This window comes from Pelobates fuscus, chromosome 2 (genome assembly GCF_036172605.1).
Source record: "Pelobates fuscus isolate aPelFus1 chromosome 2, aPelFus1.pri, whole genome shotgun sequence".
Classification (NCBI taxonomy): domain Eukaryota; kingdom Metazoa; phylum Chordata; class Amphibia; order Anura; family Pelobatidae; genus Pelobates; species Pelobates fuscus.
Genome location: NC_086318.1, coordinates 291,606,225 through 291,624,585, shown reverse-complemented (window position 1 = coordinate 291,624,585; position 18,361 = coordinate 291,606,225). Strand labels below are relative to the sequence as shown.

At 40.2% G+C, this 18,361-nt stretch overlaps 1 protein-coding gene across 1 annotated transcript in view; it reads left to right on the top strand.

Annotated features, from left to right (window-relative positions):
* KIF25 (kinesin family member 25) overlaps window positions 1-18,361 on the top strand; it is a 132,009-nt gene that overhangs the window by 77,841 nt on the left and 35,807 nt on the right. Inside the window, exons 9-13 of the mRNA XM_063441780.1 lie at window positions 5,943-5,982; window positions 8,574-8,641; window positions 12,301-12,375; window positions 14,679-14,828; window positions 16,928-17,101. Of these exons, the coding sequence (XP_063297850.1) occupies window positions 5,943-5,982; window positions 8,574-8,641; window positions 12,301-12,375; window positions 14,679-14,828; window positions 16,928-17,101 (507 nt within the window). The remainder of the gene's footprint in view (window positions 1-5,942; window positions 5,983-8,573; window positions 8,642-12,300; window positions 12,376-14,678; window positions 14,829-16,927; window positions 17,102-18,361) is intronic.

The window sequence follows — 18,361 nt, the reverse complement described above, 5'->3', positions numbered from 1 at the left end:
GGAGTTGGCTAGACTCCCAAATATATATAGGAAACATGGGGGGATGGTTGCACTCACCTAAACATGCTTAAATGGGGTGCTGCTGGGGGCCATATTATACAATAAATACACAAGATCCAGCGCACTCTCCTATCTACTAAACAGCAACTTCAATGTTGACAGATTTTATTAGTTTGTAAAAGTTTTTTTTTAAAAAACACCTAATCTAGGCAAAAAAATGGGGATTTAGTTACATTATATGATCATACATTGCATAAGCCTGCCACAACGTCAATGTACCCCATCTTTGGCAGGTCCTACTCTCACAGTCTAATGTCTGCTCTTATGAGATTAACCACTTACTTGGGAAAAAATTCCATCTGAGGCTCTCTGCAGTACAAGGCTAAATAGGGACCTGAGATGAGGCACCTGTAACAGGGAGGGGTGCAGAACCAAGGAGTTGGCTAGACTCCCAAATATATATAGGAAACATGGGGGGATGGTTGCACTCACCTAAACATGCTTAAATGGGGTGCTGCTGGTAGATAGGAGAGTGCGCTGGATCTTGTGTATTTATTGTATAATATGGCCCCCAGCAGCACCCCATTTAAGCATGTTTAGGTGAGTGCAACCATCCCCCCATGTTTCCTATATATATTTGGGAGTCTAGCCAACTCCTTGGTTCTGCACCCCTCCCTGTTACAGGTGCCTCATCTCAGGTCCCTATTTAGCCTTGTACTGCAGAGAGCCTCAGATGGAATTTTTTCCCAAGTAAGTGGTTAATCTCATAAGAGCAGACATTAGACTGTGAGAGTAGGACCTGCCAAAGATGGGGTACATTGACGTTGTGGCAGGCTTATGCAATGTATGATCATATAATGTAACTAAATCCCCATTTTTTTGCCTAGATTAGGTGTTTTTTAAAAAAAACTTTTACAAACTAATAAAATCTGTCAACATTGAAGTTGCTGTTTAGTAGATAGGAGAGTGCGCTGGATCTTGTGTATTTATTGTATAATATGGCCCCCAGCAGCACCCCATTTAAGCATGTTTAGGTGAGTGCAACCATCCCCCCATGTTTCCTATATATATATATATATATATATATATATATATCCAAATAGGCTATGGTGGGGAAAAATTGTGATTGAAAACCCCTTCCACCTGAAGTCTGTGGATAGTTAATACAATGTTAAACAAAAATCTGCACACCAGCCAAGCCATAATCCATGTTTAAAATGGAATGAGGCAAAAATGTGATTCTTTGTTAAACTAATTTGCATATGCCCACCCAGAATCCTTTTCGGTTGTAACATCACATCTTATAGCTTGACTGGTGTGCAGATTTTTGTTTAACATTGTATTAACTATATATATATATATATATATATATATATATATATATATATATATATATATATATATATATATATATAAAAATATGTATATATATATAGATACATACATACACACACACATACAGGGTGGGCCAAAATTCATATATATATATATATACACACAAAAAAACTATTGTACCTTGCTTCAACGTTGTATGACCGGGTGCATCACCAGGGCTCCAATATATATAAGCTTCCCCCCTCTGTCTGTCCCTACATTTGCTTCCTGTAAAATATAGGGCTCAATTTAAGATTCTGGTACTTGCTTACAAATCTCTAAATAATGCTGTTCCAATTTACCAATTCTCCCTAATAAACATTTATGTCCCGTCTAGGCACTTATATGCTCTTCTGAAGAACTACGTTTATCATCTGTCTGTTCTCCCACCTCTGATGCTCGCCTTCAAGATTTCTCTAGTGCTGTGGAACTCCCTTCTCCGTTTTTCACCCAGTCTCCATTCCTTCAAAAAAAAAAATTGTAAACTCACTTCTTCAGAAAAGCATATAGTTTAAACTCTTGCTTTTTTCCTTCCCGCAACTTGATTTCTCTCCTGCAACTGTAATAAAAATGAAAAAAAGTTTTTTCAAGAAAACACTAAACCCTCAGTGAATATTTTTCTAGCAACCTATTTTTCTACCCTTACCTTTTGTGTCACTACACCCCACTCCATCTAGCATGTAAGCTATTTGAGCAGGTCCCTCAGCTCCACTGCTATATTTAAATAGAATTGTGTAGTGTCAAACAGTATCATACCAAAAATAAAATTGTGTGGTAAATAAAACCAAGGGTAAATATTATATTCAGACACCCTAAATGTAAATCACCAAAGTACTATTAATACTCAATCTTCACAGCCTTTCAATTGCCATAAGAATGAAATACCTTAAGGAGCAGTAAATGATATTATATTCAATCTTTAGAGTTTTTAATCACTTAAAGCGGCACTGTCATGCCGAATCCCGTTTTTTTTAACCCCCCTCCCGCCTCCACTACATCCAATCGACCCCCTAGTCACCCCCAAATGCCCCTAAGCCCCCCACATTACCTCTTTTTAATTCGTTATCTTCTGCCCCGATCTATATTCAGGGCGCCGCCATCTTTGTGTAGGTAGGTGAAGTCCCTGTGGGACACGTCATCTACCCACACTACACAGACTGTGAGATTCCCGCACATGCCCAGTGAAACACCTGGACATGCGAACGGGAATTTCATCTATTCATTCATTCATCAGACAGACGCATGAATGAATAGAAACATCAGACAAACAAACTAACACTGAGTATCAGTGTTCGTTTGTTCATTCAGTTTATTACAAGGAGGGAGCTACCGGCGTGCAGCTCCCTCCTTGTAATATGTAACTATAGAAGCGGCAGGGAGCAGAGCTCCCCACCACTTCATAAGCCCCCCAGGTCCCCCCCCTCACTCTATGGGGGTCAATATGACCCCCATAATAGCACAAGGGAGATTAAAATCTCCCCAATGCCCCTACTCGCTATACCGCGAGTAGGGGCATGTCCACTAAACAGTGAGCAGCCTGTGGTAATAATGGTAATAAGGGGGGGGGGACCTACTGTCCTCCCCCCCGGCCCCCACCCCTGCGCGGTGGGTGGGGGCCCTAATAAAACAGTAAGGGGGGGACCTACTGTCCTCCCCCCCGGCCCCCACCCCTGCGCAGTGGGTGGGGGCCCTAATAAAACAATAAGGGGGGGGGGACCTACTGTCCTCCCCCCCTGTCCCCCACCCCTGAGCGGTGGGTGGGGGCCCTAATAAAACAATAAGGGGGGGACCTATTGTCCTCCCCCCTGGCCCCCACCCCTGCGCGGTGGGTGGGGCCCTAATAAAACAATAAGGGGGGGACCTACTGTCCTCCCCCCCTGGCCCCCACCCCTGAGCGGTGGGTGGGGGCCCTAATAAAACAATAAGGGGGGACCTACTGTCCTCCCCCCCGGCCCCCACCCCTGCGCAGTGGGTGGGGGCCCTAATAAAACAATAAGGGGGGGGACCTACTGTCCCCCCCGGCCCCCACCCCTGAGCGGTGGGTGGGGGCCCTAATAAAACAATAAGGGGGGACCTATTGTCCTCCCCCCCCGGCCCCCACCCCTGTGCGGTGGGTGGGGGCCCTAATAAAACAATAAGGGGGGGACCTACTGTCCTCCCCCCCTGGCCCCCACCCCTGCGCGGTGGGTGGGGGCCCTAAATGAATCCCCCCCCCCCATCAAGGTGACTAGGGGTCCCAAGCCCCTAGTCACCCCCCACCCAAAACATTCTATCCCCTACCTACCCCCCTCACCCTAAAAATAGTGAGGGGGGAATAAAATAACTAACCTGTAAAAAAAAAAATTCAACTTACCATTTGACGTCTTCTTTTTTCTAAATTCTTCTTTCTTCAGCCCCCCAAAAGGCCAAATAAAAATCCATAAACCCGTCGCACTTTAAAAAAAAAACAAAAAAAACGAGCGCAAACAAAAATTAATCCATCTTCACCCATGGAGGGCACGCTGCGTACTGAGCTCCGCAGGGCGGGTCAAGGCTTATAAAGCCTTGCCCCGCCCTGCAATTAGGCTTAGAACACAATGATTGGTTGGTTTAAGCCAATCAGAGTGCTCTGTGTCATTTTACACAGCGTGGGAAAATTCAAAAGAACTTTCCCACGCTGTGTAAAATGACAGATCACTGTGATTGGATGGTTTTAAAGCCATCCAATCACAGTGCTCTGTGTCATTTTACAAGCGTGGGAAAATTCCAAAGAACTTTCCCACACTTGTAAAATGACACAGAGCAGTGTGATTGGATGGATTTCAAGCCATCCAATCACAGTGCTCTGTGTAATTTTACACAGCGTGGGAAAATTGAACTTTCCCACGCTGTGTAAAATGACACAGAGCACTGTGATTGGATGGTTTGAAATCCATCCAATCACAGTGCTCTGTGTCATTTTACAAGCGTGGGAAAGTTCTTTGGAATTTTCCCACGCTTGTAAAATGACACAGAGCACTGTGATTGGATGGCTTGAAAACCATCCAATCACAGTGATATGTCATTTTACACAGCGTGGGAAAGTTCTTTTGAATTTTCTCACGCTGTGTAAAATGACATAGAGCACTCTGATTGGCTTAAACCAACCAGTCATTGTGTTCTAAGCCTAATTGCAGGGCGGGGCAAGGCTTTATAAGCCTTGACCCGCCCTGCGGAGCTCAGTACGCGGCGTACCCTCCATGGGTGAAGATGGATTAATTTTTGTTTGCGCTCGTTTTTTTTTTGTTTTTTTTTAAGTGCGACGGGTATGATGGATTTTTATTTGGCCTTTTGGGGGGCTGAAGAAAGAAGAATTTATAAAAAAGAAGACGTCAAATGGTAAGTTGAATTTTTTTTTTTACAGGTTAGTTATTTTATTTCCCCCTCACTATTTTTAGGGTGAGAGGGTAGGTAGGGGATAGAATGTTTTGGGTGGGGGGGTGACTAGGGGCTTGGGACCCCTAGTCACCTTGATGGGGGGGAGGGGGTTCATTTAGGGCCCCCACCCACGGCGCAGGGGTGGGGGCCAGGGGGGAGGACAGTAGGTCCCCCCCATCTTTAATCCCCGCGCAGGGGGTTAGGGTTTGATTTTTTTTTTTTTTTTACAGTGAGCAGCCACAGGCTGCTCACTGCTTACTAGACATGCCCCTACTCGCGGTATAGCGAGTAGGGGTATATTATTTACTAATACTAAGTAATCATTACTTAGTATTAGTAAAGTTGGCTGAAAGACCAATTCAGGTCTTTCAGCCTTTTAGTAGATAGCTCCCTGATACCGTGGGAATTAGGGAGTTATCTACTAAGCGGCTGCAAGATGCAGCCGCGGCAATGAATAGGATCGGAGTTTCATTCATTAGAATGAAATTCCGATACAAACAAAGTATCGAATTGCATCCTAACACCAATGGAGAAACAGTGCTCATTCTGTTAGGATGCAATTCGGCAGTTTTGCCGGCGTTCTGTCTAAGTGACAGGACGTTCGGCAATACTGACAGGAAGCATTGTGGGAACAGGGAGGAAAGCTAGGGATCATGGGAAAATTGCTCTGACCAGCGGAAATGAAGCACACTTTGCTCCTCCGCTGGTCAGAGCTGGTCAAGCGGAGGAATCCTCCATAAGGCAAAGAGTCCCTACTTTGTCTTATGATTTTAAAAAAAACTAAAGAAGACAGGAAGAAAAGAAGAACAGATCCTGAGAGAGGGGGAGAAGAGGAAGAGATTGAGGAAAGGTAAGTTCGGCATGACAGTGCCGCTTTAAGAAAAATAATAAAAACATACATAGTGTAAAACCGGAATATAAATCAATATAACTAGAAATTCTACACACTTATAAACAAACAATGCTGCAGAAACATGATACTCACTGTTTAACACCACACAGTTCTGTCTTATATTTGATGTCTTTTACTGTGTTTCAGAGTTAACCGGTATGTTGGTGGTACTTTCGGTTATCACTGATATATATTTATTTTTCTTTGTTATATGCATACATATCATGAATATTGTTTTTAGAATCCTGTTTAATTTCAGTTATTTTGTTTTATTGAAAAGGCATGGAAATCTTTCAGAGGTTATTTTTGCTGCTGATGATGTGAGTACTATCATAAAACAAATCTGTTATATGACTAAATAAGACCTTTCAGTTCTATTAACTGTATCATGACTTTTTTAAATTAAACAAAATTCAAAGTGACTTTAACATTACCCTATATGGTAACTGAGCCATATTTGAGACATGCTCATAACTGTCTCTAAATTTAACTAGGTGTATGCAATTTTGACAGATGCAAAATTTAAATTACCGTACACCAAAAAAGTTATACATTTTCTTCTAAGTAAACTCACAGGTTTTACATCATGACAGTTTGTTTCAGTCAGCAAAATGTCTTTACATCCTTCCACCGACATTTTTGCCATGCTAGGTCTTTATCAGGATGTGTACTAAAACAAAATGCTAAAATATATAACGTATATAAATATGATGAAGTAATGGGTGAACCACAAACTTATAGGCACCTGTACAGTGCCAGTTTCTACCAAAGTCATTTTTCTTTTCCCTTTCAATCATTAAAATATTTTTAGAAATGGACTTTTCCCAATGTCTGACTTGAGATTTTAGTAAATTAAAAATTTGCAATAAGCAGAGCTGTGTTTTATCATGTTTTGCTTTCACGATTTTTTTTTTTAAATAAGCTAGCAATATACACCAGAACATCATGCTGATGAGACCTAAATTTCATAGTTGTCACGTTCATGGTTGGTTTAGGTTATTGGTCCTGCAAAGGAATCTCTATCTGGTTATTGGTCTCCTGCAAAAGGACTCTATCTTGGCCCAAATGTGTTTAGATCTGGAGATTTTATAGATCACTGTGGACAGATCTAAAATAACTCATGTTCTTGGAAAATATGGTCAAGTGTTTTGTAACATGCACTATTCTGCTAGGTGTAGCCATTTAAAAATGGATAGGCTATCGTCATAAAGTCAAGCTCATGGTCTGCAACATTAAATAGATAAACCATTGCATTAAAATCAAGCTCTATTGTGATTATGGGGCCAAACGTGTTTTTGAAAAACTTTGCATTGATCTTGAGTAATTTATGCTAGGTTTTGACATTGTCGTCTACATGGCACAGAGAAAATTTAGAATTTTAAGCTTTGACAACATTGTTTCTAGTTTTGTTTATTGTGGTAGAACTAAAACCTCACGATCCTTTTCTTAGCTTGCGAGAGCAGAATGATTCTCTGCTAATCCAGGATCCATTGTCTGTGCCTCCAGCTATGCCTTTTCTATTTTGTAAAACTGGCTGTATTTGAGTACTGGAGCTCTGTCACTGTCAAAGAGTCTAGCCATACTTATTTAATCAAATTTTTAACATGTTTTTTTTTTCTCACAAAACTGCTACTTAGTGCAATTTCTGCAAATTCTACAACGGTTAAGCAACCTCTGGCACTCCGGATGTTGTGGACTGCTTCTCTTCCAATGCTTTTCCAGCATTATGGCTCTAAGAGCATTATGGTAGATGTAGTTCATAATATCTGGAGTGCCGAAGAGTGCCTACCCCTGTTTTAGATCCTGTCTTGCAAGAGGATTCATCAATATCAACTGTTTTTAAGATGCTATCTCCACTGTGTTTGGCAAAAAAAATTGCCTTTTTGTGCCTAGAGCCAGTCTTTTAGTCTGCAGGTGTAAGTGAAACTACCTTCCTACTTGAAACAGCAATAATAGGCTTAATTTAAAGTGGTAGATGCACAGGCCAATTCTGAATTAACTAAATGGCAGACCAGGTCATAGGTATCAGCAAAGACCCAGCTATTGTCAAAGTATTATAACCACTAAAATAAGCCCAATTAAAGCAGCACTCACCCTCCCATACCATACCCCCTTTCCATGAAAAAATAGTATTTCATAAAGATATAATCTTTATGATTTGCTCATTTTGACTGTGTTTCACTGAAATTCCAAGACAGTCAAGAGATTTCACATGTTATCAGCTGCTGCATTTATACCATTAACTCTCTCTGCCATCATAAATTCCTCTGCTATCTTTTGCCTCATCTCCCCAGTTTAACCTTTAGATTGAAAGCTCACAGGCAGGGCCCTCTACCCGTTGTATCGCTCCGTTCTTATTGTATTGCCTATTTCCCAGTTGTACAGCACTGCGGAATATGTTGGCACTTTATAAATACCAGTAATAAATAAATAATACATAAATATTTTCTCTGCCTGCCACTTGTAGAAACTGGGCGGAGCTAACACTGTCTAGAAGTATCAATTTCCCCAGCCATCATCAGTGATGGCTGCAGGGAATTAGCTCTGCCAGGAGTCAACGTCACTATTGTACTCTCGTGCATGTTGGCTTCAGTGCCAGGAGATAAAGAGGATCCATCATGAGATGATATTGGTGCTGTGAGGGACCGGTTCAGGTATGTAGAACTCTCCTTTTCCTGTTCCCCTAGCCACCGGACCCCCAGCGGCCATGTCACCGTGGGAGATCTTTGTGAATTCTGCAAATTCCCCAGACAGTGACTGTGCAGCTTTTAGAAAAGTCAATACATTTATGTAAAACTTTACTACCCATTTAAGACTACTTAACTCTAAAGACAGTTAAAATAATAATTTCTTTAAAAATGCTGTGAAATATGTTTTCACTAATATATATTTATACATTTTGCATTTATAGGAAACCCTTTTGCTGAAAAGCTGTAGAACTGGCTATCCAATCAATGAAAAAATTTATAATTTTGAAAGGTATACATCACTGAAATGGTAGTAAACTGCATAAATAAATTGTCTAAATAAAGACTAGAACATGTATATATTTTTTTCTACAATTAACTTTGTGTCCTATGGCTGTCGTTCCCTCTGTTTGCACTATTTAAAAAGAGCAAAGTATGTGGTTTTTTTTTGTAAAATCTAAAAACTTTTAAATCCCAAAATACAGATATTGTTGCTTTGAAGAGTGAAATAATTCAAATTTTAATAATTCTATGAGGTGAAGTATTTAGTATTTTGCTTACTCTTAACGAGAAAACAAAGAGAACTCATAAAAGGCAATGCCCTCTAGGTCAACATCTCTTTCTTTGATGAGATTAACACCCGATGATCTCAGAACCAACTTAAAAGAAGAAAAGTCCTGTATAAAGCAGAACCAAAGAAATCCAAAAGGGCTCGACACCTGAAACTCATATGAGAAGAAGAGCCCCAAAAATGTGTAAATCATAACATAGTAACAAATTGAAAACACAAAACCTCACATAAGCAATGACGATGCACCCATCCCCAAAACAGGAAATCGAATTAAACACAGAACACCATGACCCCCCTGAAAACCAATACTAACCGGGATCTACACCATGCTTCACTCACTAGCAACACCGAGTGGCATAAGCACTGATGTATCCTCTTGGGGGGGGGGGTACCATAACAAGTCCTTAGTGACTGAGATAGGCTTCTGATATATATTCCAGGAGACCAAAAAATCTGTTCACGCCACCAACTGTAGGCGATCCTGCAGGATAAGAGGATTTTTCCTACACTTGGCAATCTTGGCAAAGGGTGGCAATTAAGGCAAACTTCAATATTTTTACAAAGGAAGTGGAGATTGCCTTGAGCTCCAGCCTCTGTCAAGATTGTCAAGTTTAGGAAAAACAAATAAAAGTTCCTGCTTTGTCTTATATTTTAAAGAGAAGTAGATCAGAAATGAAAAAAAGAAAAACAGAAGCACTTAAGGTGCAGAAAAGGAAACAATATGAGAAAGGCAAGTTTGATGTGACAGAGACACTTTAAGTTTTGTCTTTACACCAGCTCATACACAGAGAATATAGTGGACACATACTGAGGCTGTGTCTTCACACCAACTCATACAAAGAGATTATATCATTCACATATACTGAGGTTGTGTCTTCGCTCCAGATCATGCATAGCTTATATTGTACGCATTGTACTGTGGAAGTGTCTTCATACTAACTCATATACAGAGCATATAGCTGGCACATATCCTGATGCCGTGTCTGCACACCAACTCCTACACAGAGAATATAGTGGACAAATATACTGAGGCTGTTTCTCTACTGTAACACAGAGCATACAGTGGACACACATACTGACAATGTGCTTCACACCAGCTCATACACATAGATAATATCATTCACATGTACTGAGGCTGTGTCTTCACAGTTTATGCAGAAATTCTATCTTAGTCTTCTGGTGGTATAGATAAGCAAGAAGATACATTGAATATATTAACTTCCACTCTCTGAAAGAAACCTTCTTATGTGATGAAATGCAGTGGAAGCAGAAATCAATGCCACATGTCTTGATAGGAACAAGTGCATGCATGGACATAGAGTCAAGAATTTAACATGTATATACACCCATGCAGTGGCGTACCTACCAGAGTCACAGGGGTCGCCGCTGCGACCGGGCCCGTCACTCCAGGGAGCCCGGCCGCAGCTGCAAACCTGCGTTCGTGGGCCAGTCGTACAGCCACTTCACTTGTAAGGGGCCCAGACCACCTGAGGGCCCCGTGAGCCCAGGCCCCTTACAAGCACACAGCCAGATTTTTTCAGAGTTTGCGCAGCAGGAAGGGGAAGAGGCTCTCTGCCTTCACCTCTGCGCTGACTCCCAGCTTTCCAAGACTTTCCGCAGTAACCACAGCAAAGCTCGATTACACGTGGTGCCGGGTCTCACATAAAGAGCCATCACCCGGGAGAGGTGATGGCAGAGAGTCTCTGCAGTACCACCGGACCACCAATAAATATGCTGCTCCCTCCCTGGATACTGGTAGGACATAGGGAGGGGGAGATATACCAAATACATTTTTTTTTTAAATTACATTACAAAAGAAATATTACAAAAAAAGACACACACAAACAAACACACAGAAACACGCAATGCATCCCTACACATGCACACACACACATTATGCATCCCTTACACACACAGGCACACAATTAATCCTTTACACACACAGAAACACAGAACACATCCTTTACACACACACACACACACACACACACACACACACAGAAACAGACACTACTTACTGAGATGGAGGGAATGACACATATGGGGGGGCTGGGGCGGAGGCAATGACACACATGTAGGGGCTGTAGGGAAGAGATGCATGGAGAAGCTAGGGGGGATAAGGCCCTTGGGGGAGGGTCCCAGGGCAATTTTCACACCGGGGCCCAGTGATTTCTCGTTACGCCTCTGCAACCATGTCACCCAGGAAACCTTACTTTTACAGTGGGTATTGGCTTCTTCTCTGTCTACATGACTCTGGTGTTCAGGCAGACTTGACACAACCAGTACATCCTTTAGCAGCACTCTTTTATATAATGCAAATATTGGATGTATATACTTACCTAAAGGCTCACAACCAAAAAAAAACTAAATGTGATCTATTTGTTAGAAGGAAGCCCACATTTAAGCAACTGTGGTAAAGAGTTCAAGATGTTGCCTTGGCCTCCAAATTCTCCAATTTTCATTACGATTGAGCATCTCGGGCATGTGCTGTAACAACAACCCAAAGCATGGAGGCCCCAACTTGCAGGACTTAAAGGATCTGCTGCTAACAGGGCCGGACTGGCCCACCTGGATACCGGGAAATTTCCCGGTGGGCTGCGGCATCTGGGGGCTGCGCAGGTATGTGCCACTGGTCCGGTCCTTATTGGCAGGACTACATATCCCATAGAGCACTTACAGCCGTAATGCTGGCAAAGCATCATGTGAGATGTAGCACACAATAATTGGAGTGCCTACCGCTGGCATAAAAGGCCCTTGTCCTGTCACTCTAGTAAACATTATTGCCATGTTGACTGGAGTAATAAAAGCATCAAAGCTAAGTAAAAATTGAACTTCTCATTCCTGGACTTCAACACATCATTGCTTCATGATGACTCAGGTCTCCATGTGTACTTCGACATCTACAAAGAAATAAAACAGTTCCTCTTTAACAAATGTAATACTTAGAAATTATTTATTTTTTCTGTGAGTGACCAATATCCCATTTGGTCAGTCAAGCAACTGTTTTGTGGTAATTTTGCAAGCTCATATGAATTTTAGTTTTTCAGTCAGGACATTTTTCCAATTGTGTTGCCAAAAACTAAGCCATTTATGACAGAAATGAGTTATTTAACTAACATTCACTAAACAGTAGGTTGTGGTGAGTCTACAACCAGCCGCTTTAAACTAAAAAAGTTGGATACATTCCCAATGTCTCTTTTGTTAAATACATTGTTTATTCACCAAAATGCTTTGTTTAGTAAAAATAAATAAAACAATCCATGTGTAATTACACCCCTAACATAATAAACATTATGATGACACAGAGCTCCATGTAATTAATTTGCCCTCATGCTCACTTTAAACATTGACTCGATGTACTAATAAAACATTTCCTTCAGAGTATTTCATCCATCGGAATCTCAGAATTCTGTATTCCAAGATGTGAGTCCCCTTATTACTTCTGTATTGGATGGGTAAGAAGCCTTCTCTTTTATCCATTTGTTGGGGTTTCTCTTAATGTTATTGCCTGTCTTGTATTTTAAGAATGTTTTTTTTTATATATTTATTATTTATACCATGAGTGTGGGTTCTAATCACTATATCTAATTTAATAAGAATATATATAATTGTTAACTGTTGATAAATATTTAAAATATTGTCCTTTGCATATGTTGAAAACATGGGGATAATTTGATAAAGATTTGCATATCACACATCCTAATCATACAGACTGATGGAAGGTTCCTGTATTGGGCCCCTTGTAATCATCGGAGGTACAGTATCCTCATCTTGAATTAAAAAAAACAAACAGGATTTATTGCTTAAGCTCTTTGAAAAATTCAGCCAATTTATAATGCTGAGTTTATTTCAATGCAGATGATAAACTTTCTCTGTGATTACCTACCTCCCAACATTGGGTTGGGTGTGTCCTGAGGGAGCATCACCGTTATGTGACTCACATGACTGGCAACACCCATAATGGCAGACCTGCCTGGAATAGGGCCATCACTGATGCACTCTCTACATGGTCTTAGTGCCCGTTCAGAGCACAAGTGCATCTAATGATATGCTTGTGATTTGCTGCTAGAAGCAGGACATCAGAGAACATAATCAGTTCTCTATTTTGGGGTCCTGCACAACCGAAATTGGGACTGTTAGGAGGCCTGTGAGTTACTTATGTCTATTTTGAATAAAGTGAAACTGAGTTGACCTGAATTAAATTTCATATAACTTAAAGGAACACTTTAGTCACCTAAATGACTTTAGCTAAATAAAGCAGTTTTAGTGTATAGAGCATTTCCCTGCAATTTCACTGCTCAATTCACTGTCATTTAGGAGTTAAACCACTTTGTTTCTGTTTATGCAGCCCTAGCCACACCTCCCCTGGCTATGATTGACAGAGTCTGCATGAAAAAAAACTGGTTTCACTTTCAAACAGATGTAATTTACCTTAAATAATTGTATATCAATCTCTAAATTGAACTTTAATCACATACAGGAGGCTCTTGCAGGGTCTAGCAAGCTATTAACATAGCAGGGCATAAGAAAATCTTAATTAAACAAAACTTGCAATAAAGAAAGCCTAAATAGGGCTCTCTTTACAGGAAGTGTTTATGGAAGGCTGTGCAAGTCACATGCAGGGAGGTGTGACTAGGGTTCATAAACAAAGGGATTTAACTCCTAAATGGCAGAGAATTGAGCAGTGAGACTGCAGGGGCTTGTTCTATACACCAAAACTGCTTCATTAAGCTAAAGTTGTTCAGGTGACTATAGTGTCCCTTTAAAAGCTAACTCAACCGCTAATCATGTAGGGCAAATACAGCTTAAATAAATGAACTTCTTGTTAATAGATAAATGGTTTTCAAATCAGCTTTGTTGAAACAGTCATATCTGGATAACTGGATGCCATACAACATCTGCCATTAGTGCTTAGTGAATAGAACTCTATATATTTGATTGGTTATTTAATTTTTTATTAAATTTTATTTGAAATGTGTTTTCTTGAATTTATCTAGAAAATAGAACATGATATATATTAAAGCTGTTGTATACAGCAAACACAAGCTCCAAGGAATCTATGTTTAAAATGGAATAATGAGGCAAAATGTGTTTCTTTGTTGAACTAATTTGCATATACCCACCCAAAATCTGTTGCAGTTGTAACATCACTGCAAGTTTGTGATTTCTGTGGGAAAAGCAAGTCTTATGTCTTGACGGGTGTGCAGATCTAGGTATAACATTGTATTGACTATATATATATATATGCAAAATTACTTTAAGGGAACACTCCAAACACTGTAACTAGTATAACGCACTGTAATGGTTATCGTGCACACCACCACTGTAAACCATCAAACCATTTTAAAATAATTTGACTTCTTACCTGGGGTACTCTGGATGCCACTCCTTGCCTCCACATAATTTGCTAGAGAGCCAGAAACTCTTAAGCCAGAGCTTCAGTTATAACTCCTGAGCTAAACCCAGTCTGAGAGCACTGGGTACTCTGGGCACCATAATCACTAGAACACCTTGTAGTGGTTATGCTACTCGGAGTATTCCTGTAATGTCTGCAATTGTAATGCATCTATCAGATATTTTTCCAATATATTGTTTTAAAATCAGAAATTTATTTTTTAAACATAGTTTTACTACTAGGAGTTTTATAATTGTGCACATTTCTCCTTAACGTGTAAATGTAATTAGATTATAAATTGTATCATTGGGTTGTCAACTAAACAAGCATGGAGTAAGTTACTGTTACCAATCTAACATCAAGGTACAATGTTTGCATCATGGCTTATGGACAAACTGGAAGTGGGAAGACGTACACAATGATGGGTCCCCATTGGGAAAATGAAACTTCTATTCTCAATTCCAGCAACCAAGCACTTGGTATAATTCCAAGAGCAGCCGAAGAGCTCTTCAGGTAATACATTATGTGTTCTGTGTATGTGTGTATTTTAAACTAAGTAAAAAAAAATAATTAAGACTATAGCATTTAAATTAAACTGTCACCAACATGTCACATAAACATTTTCCTTTTCTAAAATTAGATAATTTAATGTATCTGTGAAGTAGTAAATGTAGTTTATTTTTTTTATTATATTATTTTACATTGTAATTAAAATATACAATGTAATTCTCATGTTATTAATTACAGAAGTAAATTTGTATCTTGCTCATGTGTTTATTCTGTTTTGACACTGTAATGTCAGCTGTTGTTAAAAAAAAAAAATATATATATATATATATGTATATATATATATATATATATATATATATATATACATATAAAGTATGTCCTGACCTTACCTGTCATCTACCTATACTGATTAATCATACACAAAATGTAACCATAGAACTAACCCCACCATAACCCTAAGGAAACCCGCTTGTAATATCAGTACTGATATCAGCAAATGTGTTTCCTAGTTAAGACAGAACAGATTGGTATATTGCTATCTACTGGGTGCTTTCAGCATTGCAAGCATAACCCTGTAATGCTAAAAATCAGGCATATCGATCACAATCAGCATGGGGACATGCTGGGAGACCCTCCTCCCCCCATGTATTTTTCTGCTCAGTTACATTGTTCTCAATGCATTTAAAGTTCTGTATGGTGCACTCACTTTGAGATCACACCAAAATGTTAGAATTTTCCATGCCATCCTATTGAGAGTAAAGCACACCCAGCATGGAACGTCCTAATTTCATGAACAGGTTAAATAGTATTACCAAAGAAAATGTGGTCATGATGGACTGATGTTCCATGTTGTAATAGTGCTGTTAACAGTCACTGAAGAAAAAATACTTATTAATTTAAATCATAATTGTTAAGCATTGTTGTAGCGTTGTAAATACCAGTGCTACAAACCAATACTTGCGATACCAGTGTTTTGATATAAATTATATTTTTAGTTCTATAAAAAACATAAACTGGATAATGACAAAACGATTAGATCTAAGTTATTGTTCCCAAAAATATAACTTTAAATAAAATATTTTCAGTGTTGGCTTCTGTAAATGTCGATCAAAACTAGAAAAGTCAGATACAAGCCCAAGTAAGGACACTAGAGAACAATAACTATGAGTAAATCAACCAATTCATGGCCAGGATATATGTCAGAATTAGGAAGCATTCTAATTTATAGGCGTTTGGCATTGGCCATACTACCCTTAACATAACGTGCAGGGAATCAGATTGCTGTTGGCAAGTTCAGTTACATTTAGTTTTTAACTCTTTACAATTGTCTACATATCTACATCATTTTGAATGAAAATGTGCTCCAATTTTAATTCATAATGACAGAGAATTTGATTAAAGTGACACTTCAAGCACCATAATCAATACAGCTCATAGTGGTTATGGTGCCAGGAGTGCCTTGGCACCCCCCATTGTATGGCATCAACCATTTTATAACAGTTGTACATCTTACCTGGGGTCCGCTGAGTGCTGCTCCACACCTCCATTACTAACATAGGAATTCCCATTCACTCTATTGAGGTAAGTCATTCAATGCAGGGCTTAGCTTATTGGCTGAGAGCATCATCTAAACACTCTCTGATAGAAGCCTTGTATTGCATGTCTTAGTTCAGAAGAGCTAATATACATTCCTGCATTGGAAGTGTTGTAGTGGTTATGGTGCTTGGAGTGTTCCTTTAAACAAATTACACAAAAAGCAGAGGATAAAACCACAATTCTATGTTTTTCTTTGAATTGTGTACAAAACCATTTTATTAGAGCTCAGGAAAGAAAGCCAACCAGGCATGTATGAACATTGCTGAGGGCTATTGCCTTTCGACTGTCCATGAAGGTAGCTTATTAGAACTCTAACACCATTGTCGCCCTTTCCTAACCATACTTTAACCCATATTTTTATCATAACAATTATACTTGAACTCTCTTCATCAAATGATAAAGTACGTTTCTAGATATGACAAGATATGTTTTTTTATTCAAATTATTGATTGATAATTACAAAATATGTTCAGATCTATAAACATATATTGTGCTGTTATTTAAAGGCTTATACAGGAAAAACAGCAAAAAAGTCATTTTGTAAAAGTTTCCATTACTGAAGTATATAACAATGAAGTTTTTGATCTCCTGGCCCAAGATGGATCTGGCGTGTTGGGTGTAAAATGTGATGTAATTACCACTAAAGATGGAAAGACTGAGGTGCCATCCCTGACACATGAGTAAGTATATAAATACAAATATTTTTATAGAATAGAGAGTAAAAATATGAAACAAAACAATAACAATACTATTCGCTCTGTAGAGATTTGCAGCTGAAAATTTGGCTTTGAAAATTTGTGGTTAATAGATTATTATTTTTTATATTGGTGTAAAATAGCTCCCTGAATCAGAATCATTTAAGACAAATATTCCAGGGATTAATCAGGAAGTAATTTAAGATTACTTCCGAACTGCTGTGTCCCAGCCTAAGACAAAGGTAAAAAAAGGTAAAAAAAAATTCAACCAGCTTGTTTATGTATAATGGCAGGAACAGAACCTGCGGCAGATTGGGTGTTGTATCATGGCAGGAACAGAACTTGCGGCTGATTAGCTGTTGTATCATGGCAGGAACAGAACCTGCGGCTGATTGGCTGTTGTATCATGGCAGGAACAGAACCTGCGGCTGATTGGCTATTGTATCATGGCAGGAACAGAACCTGCGGCTGATTGGCTGTTGTATCATGGCAGGAACAGAACCTGCGGCTGATTGGCTATTGTATCATGGCAGGAACACAATCTGCAGCAGACTCCATTGTTAACATCACTACAGTTTTCAATTGGGTTATAATTGTTTATAAAGTGTGAATATATTCCTCAGAGGTGTAAAATGGGTGGATGAGACATACATGTAAACAGGGGCGGACTGACCGGTTGGACACTTCGGACATGGTCAGAGGGCCCGGCCGGGAGGGGGGCCCGCCATCAGGGGGCCGGGTGGCACACTCTGAGGGGGCTGGCCGCGTTCAGTGCCGGCCCTTTAAATGCTGCAGCTGCCTGAGCGCTCTGTTAAGAGCCTCAGGCGGCTGCAGCTTCTTCTTACCCCTCCCCTGTAGCGTGGCCGAGTTGCTCTCCGGTCTGCGGTGCCCGGCCGGAGTGATAGGAAGGTGCACACTCAGTGTGCACTTCCTGTCAGTCCGTCCGGGTACAGGAAACAGAAACTCCTGTTCCGCGCGGAGTTTCTGTTTCCTGTACCCGATCGGACTGACAGGAAGTGCACACTGAGTGTGCACCTTTCTATCACTCCGGCCGGGCACCGCGGACCGGACAGCAGCTCGGCCACGCTACAGGGGAGGGGGTAAGAAGAAGGGGGGAGGGGGGAGTAAGAAGAGGGGGTAAGAAGAGGGGGAGGGGGTGTAAGAAGAGAGGGAGGGGGGAGTAAGAAGGGGGTAAGAAGAGGGGGAGGGGAGAGTAAGGAGGGGGAGGGGAAGTAAGAAGGGGTA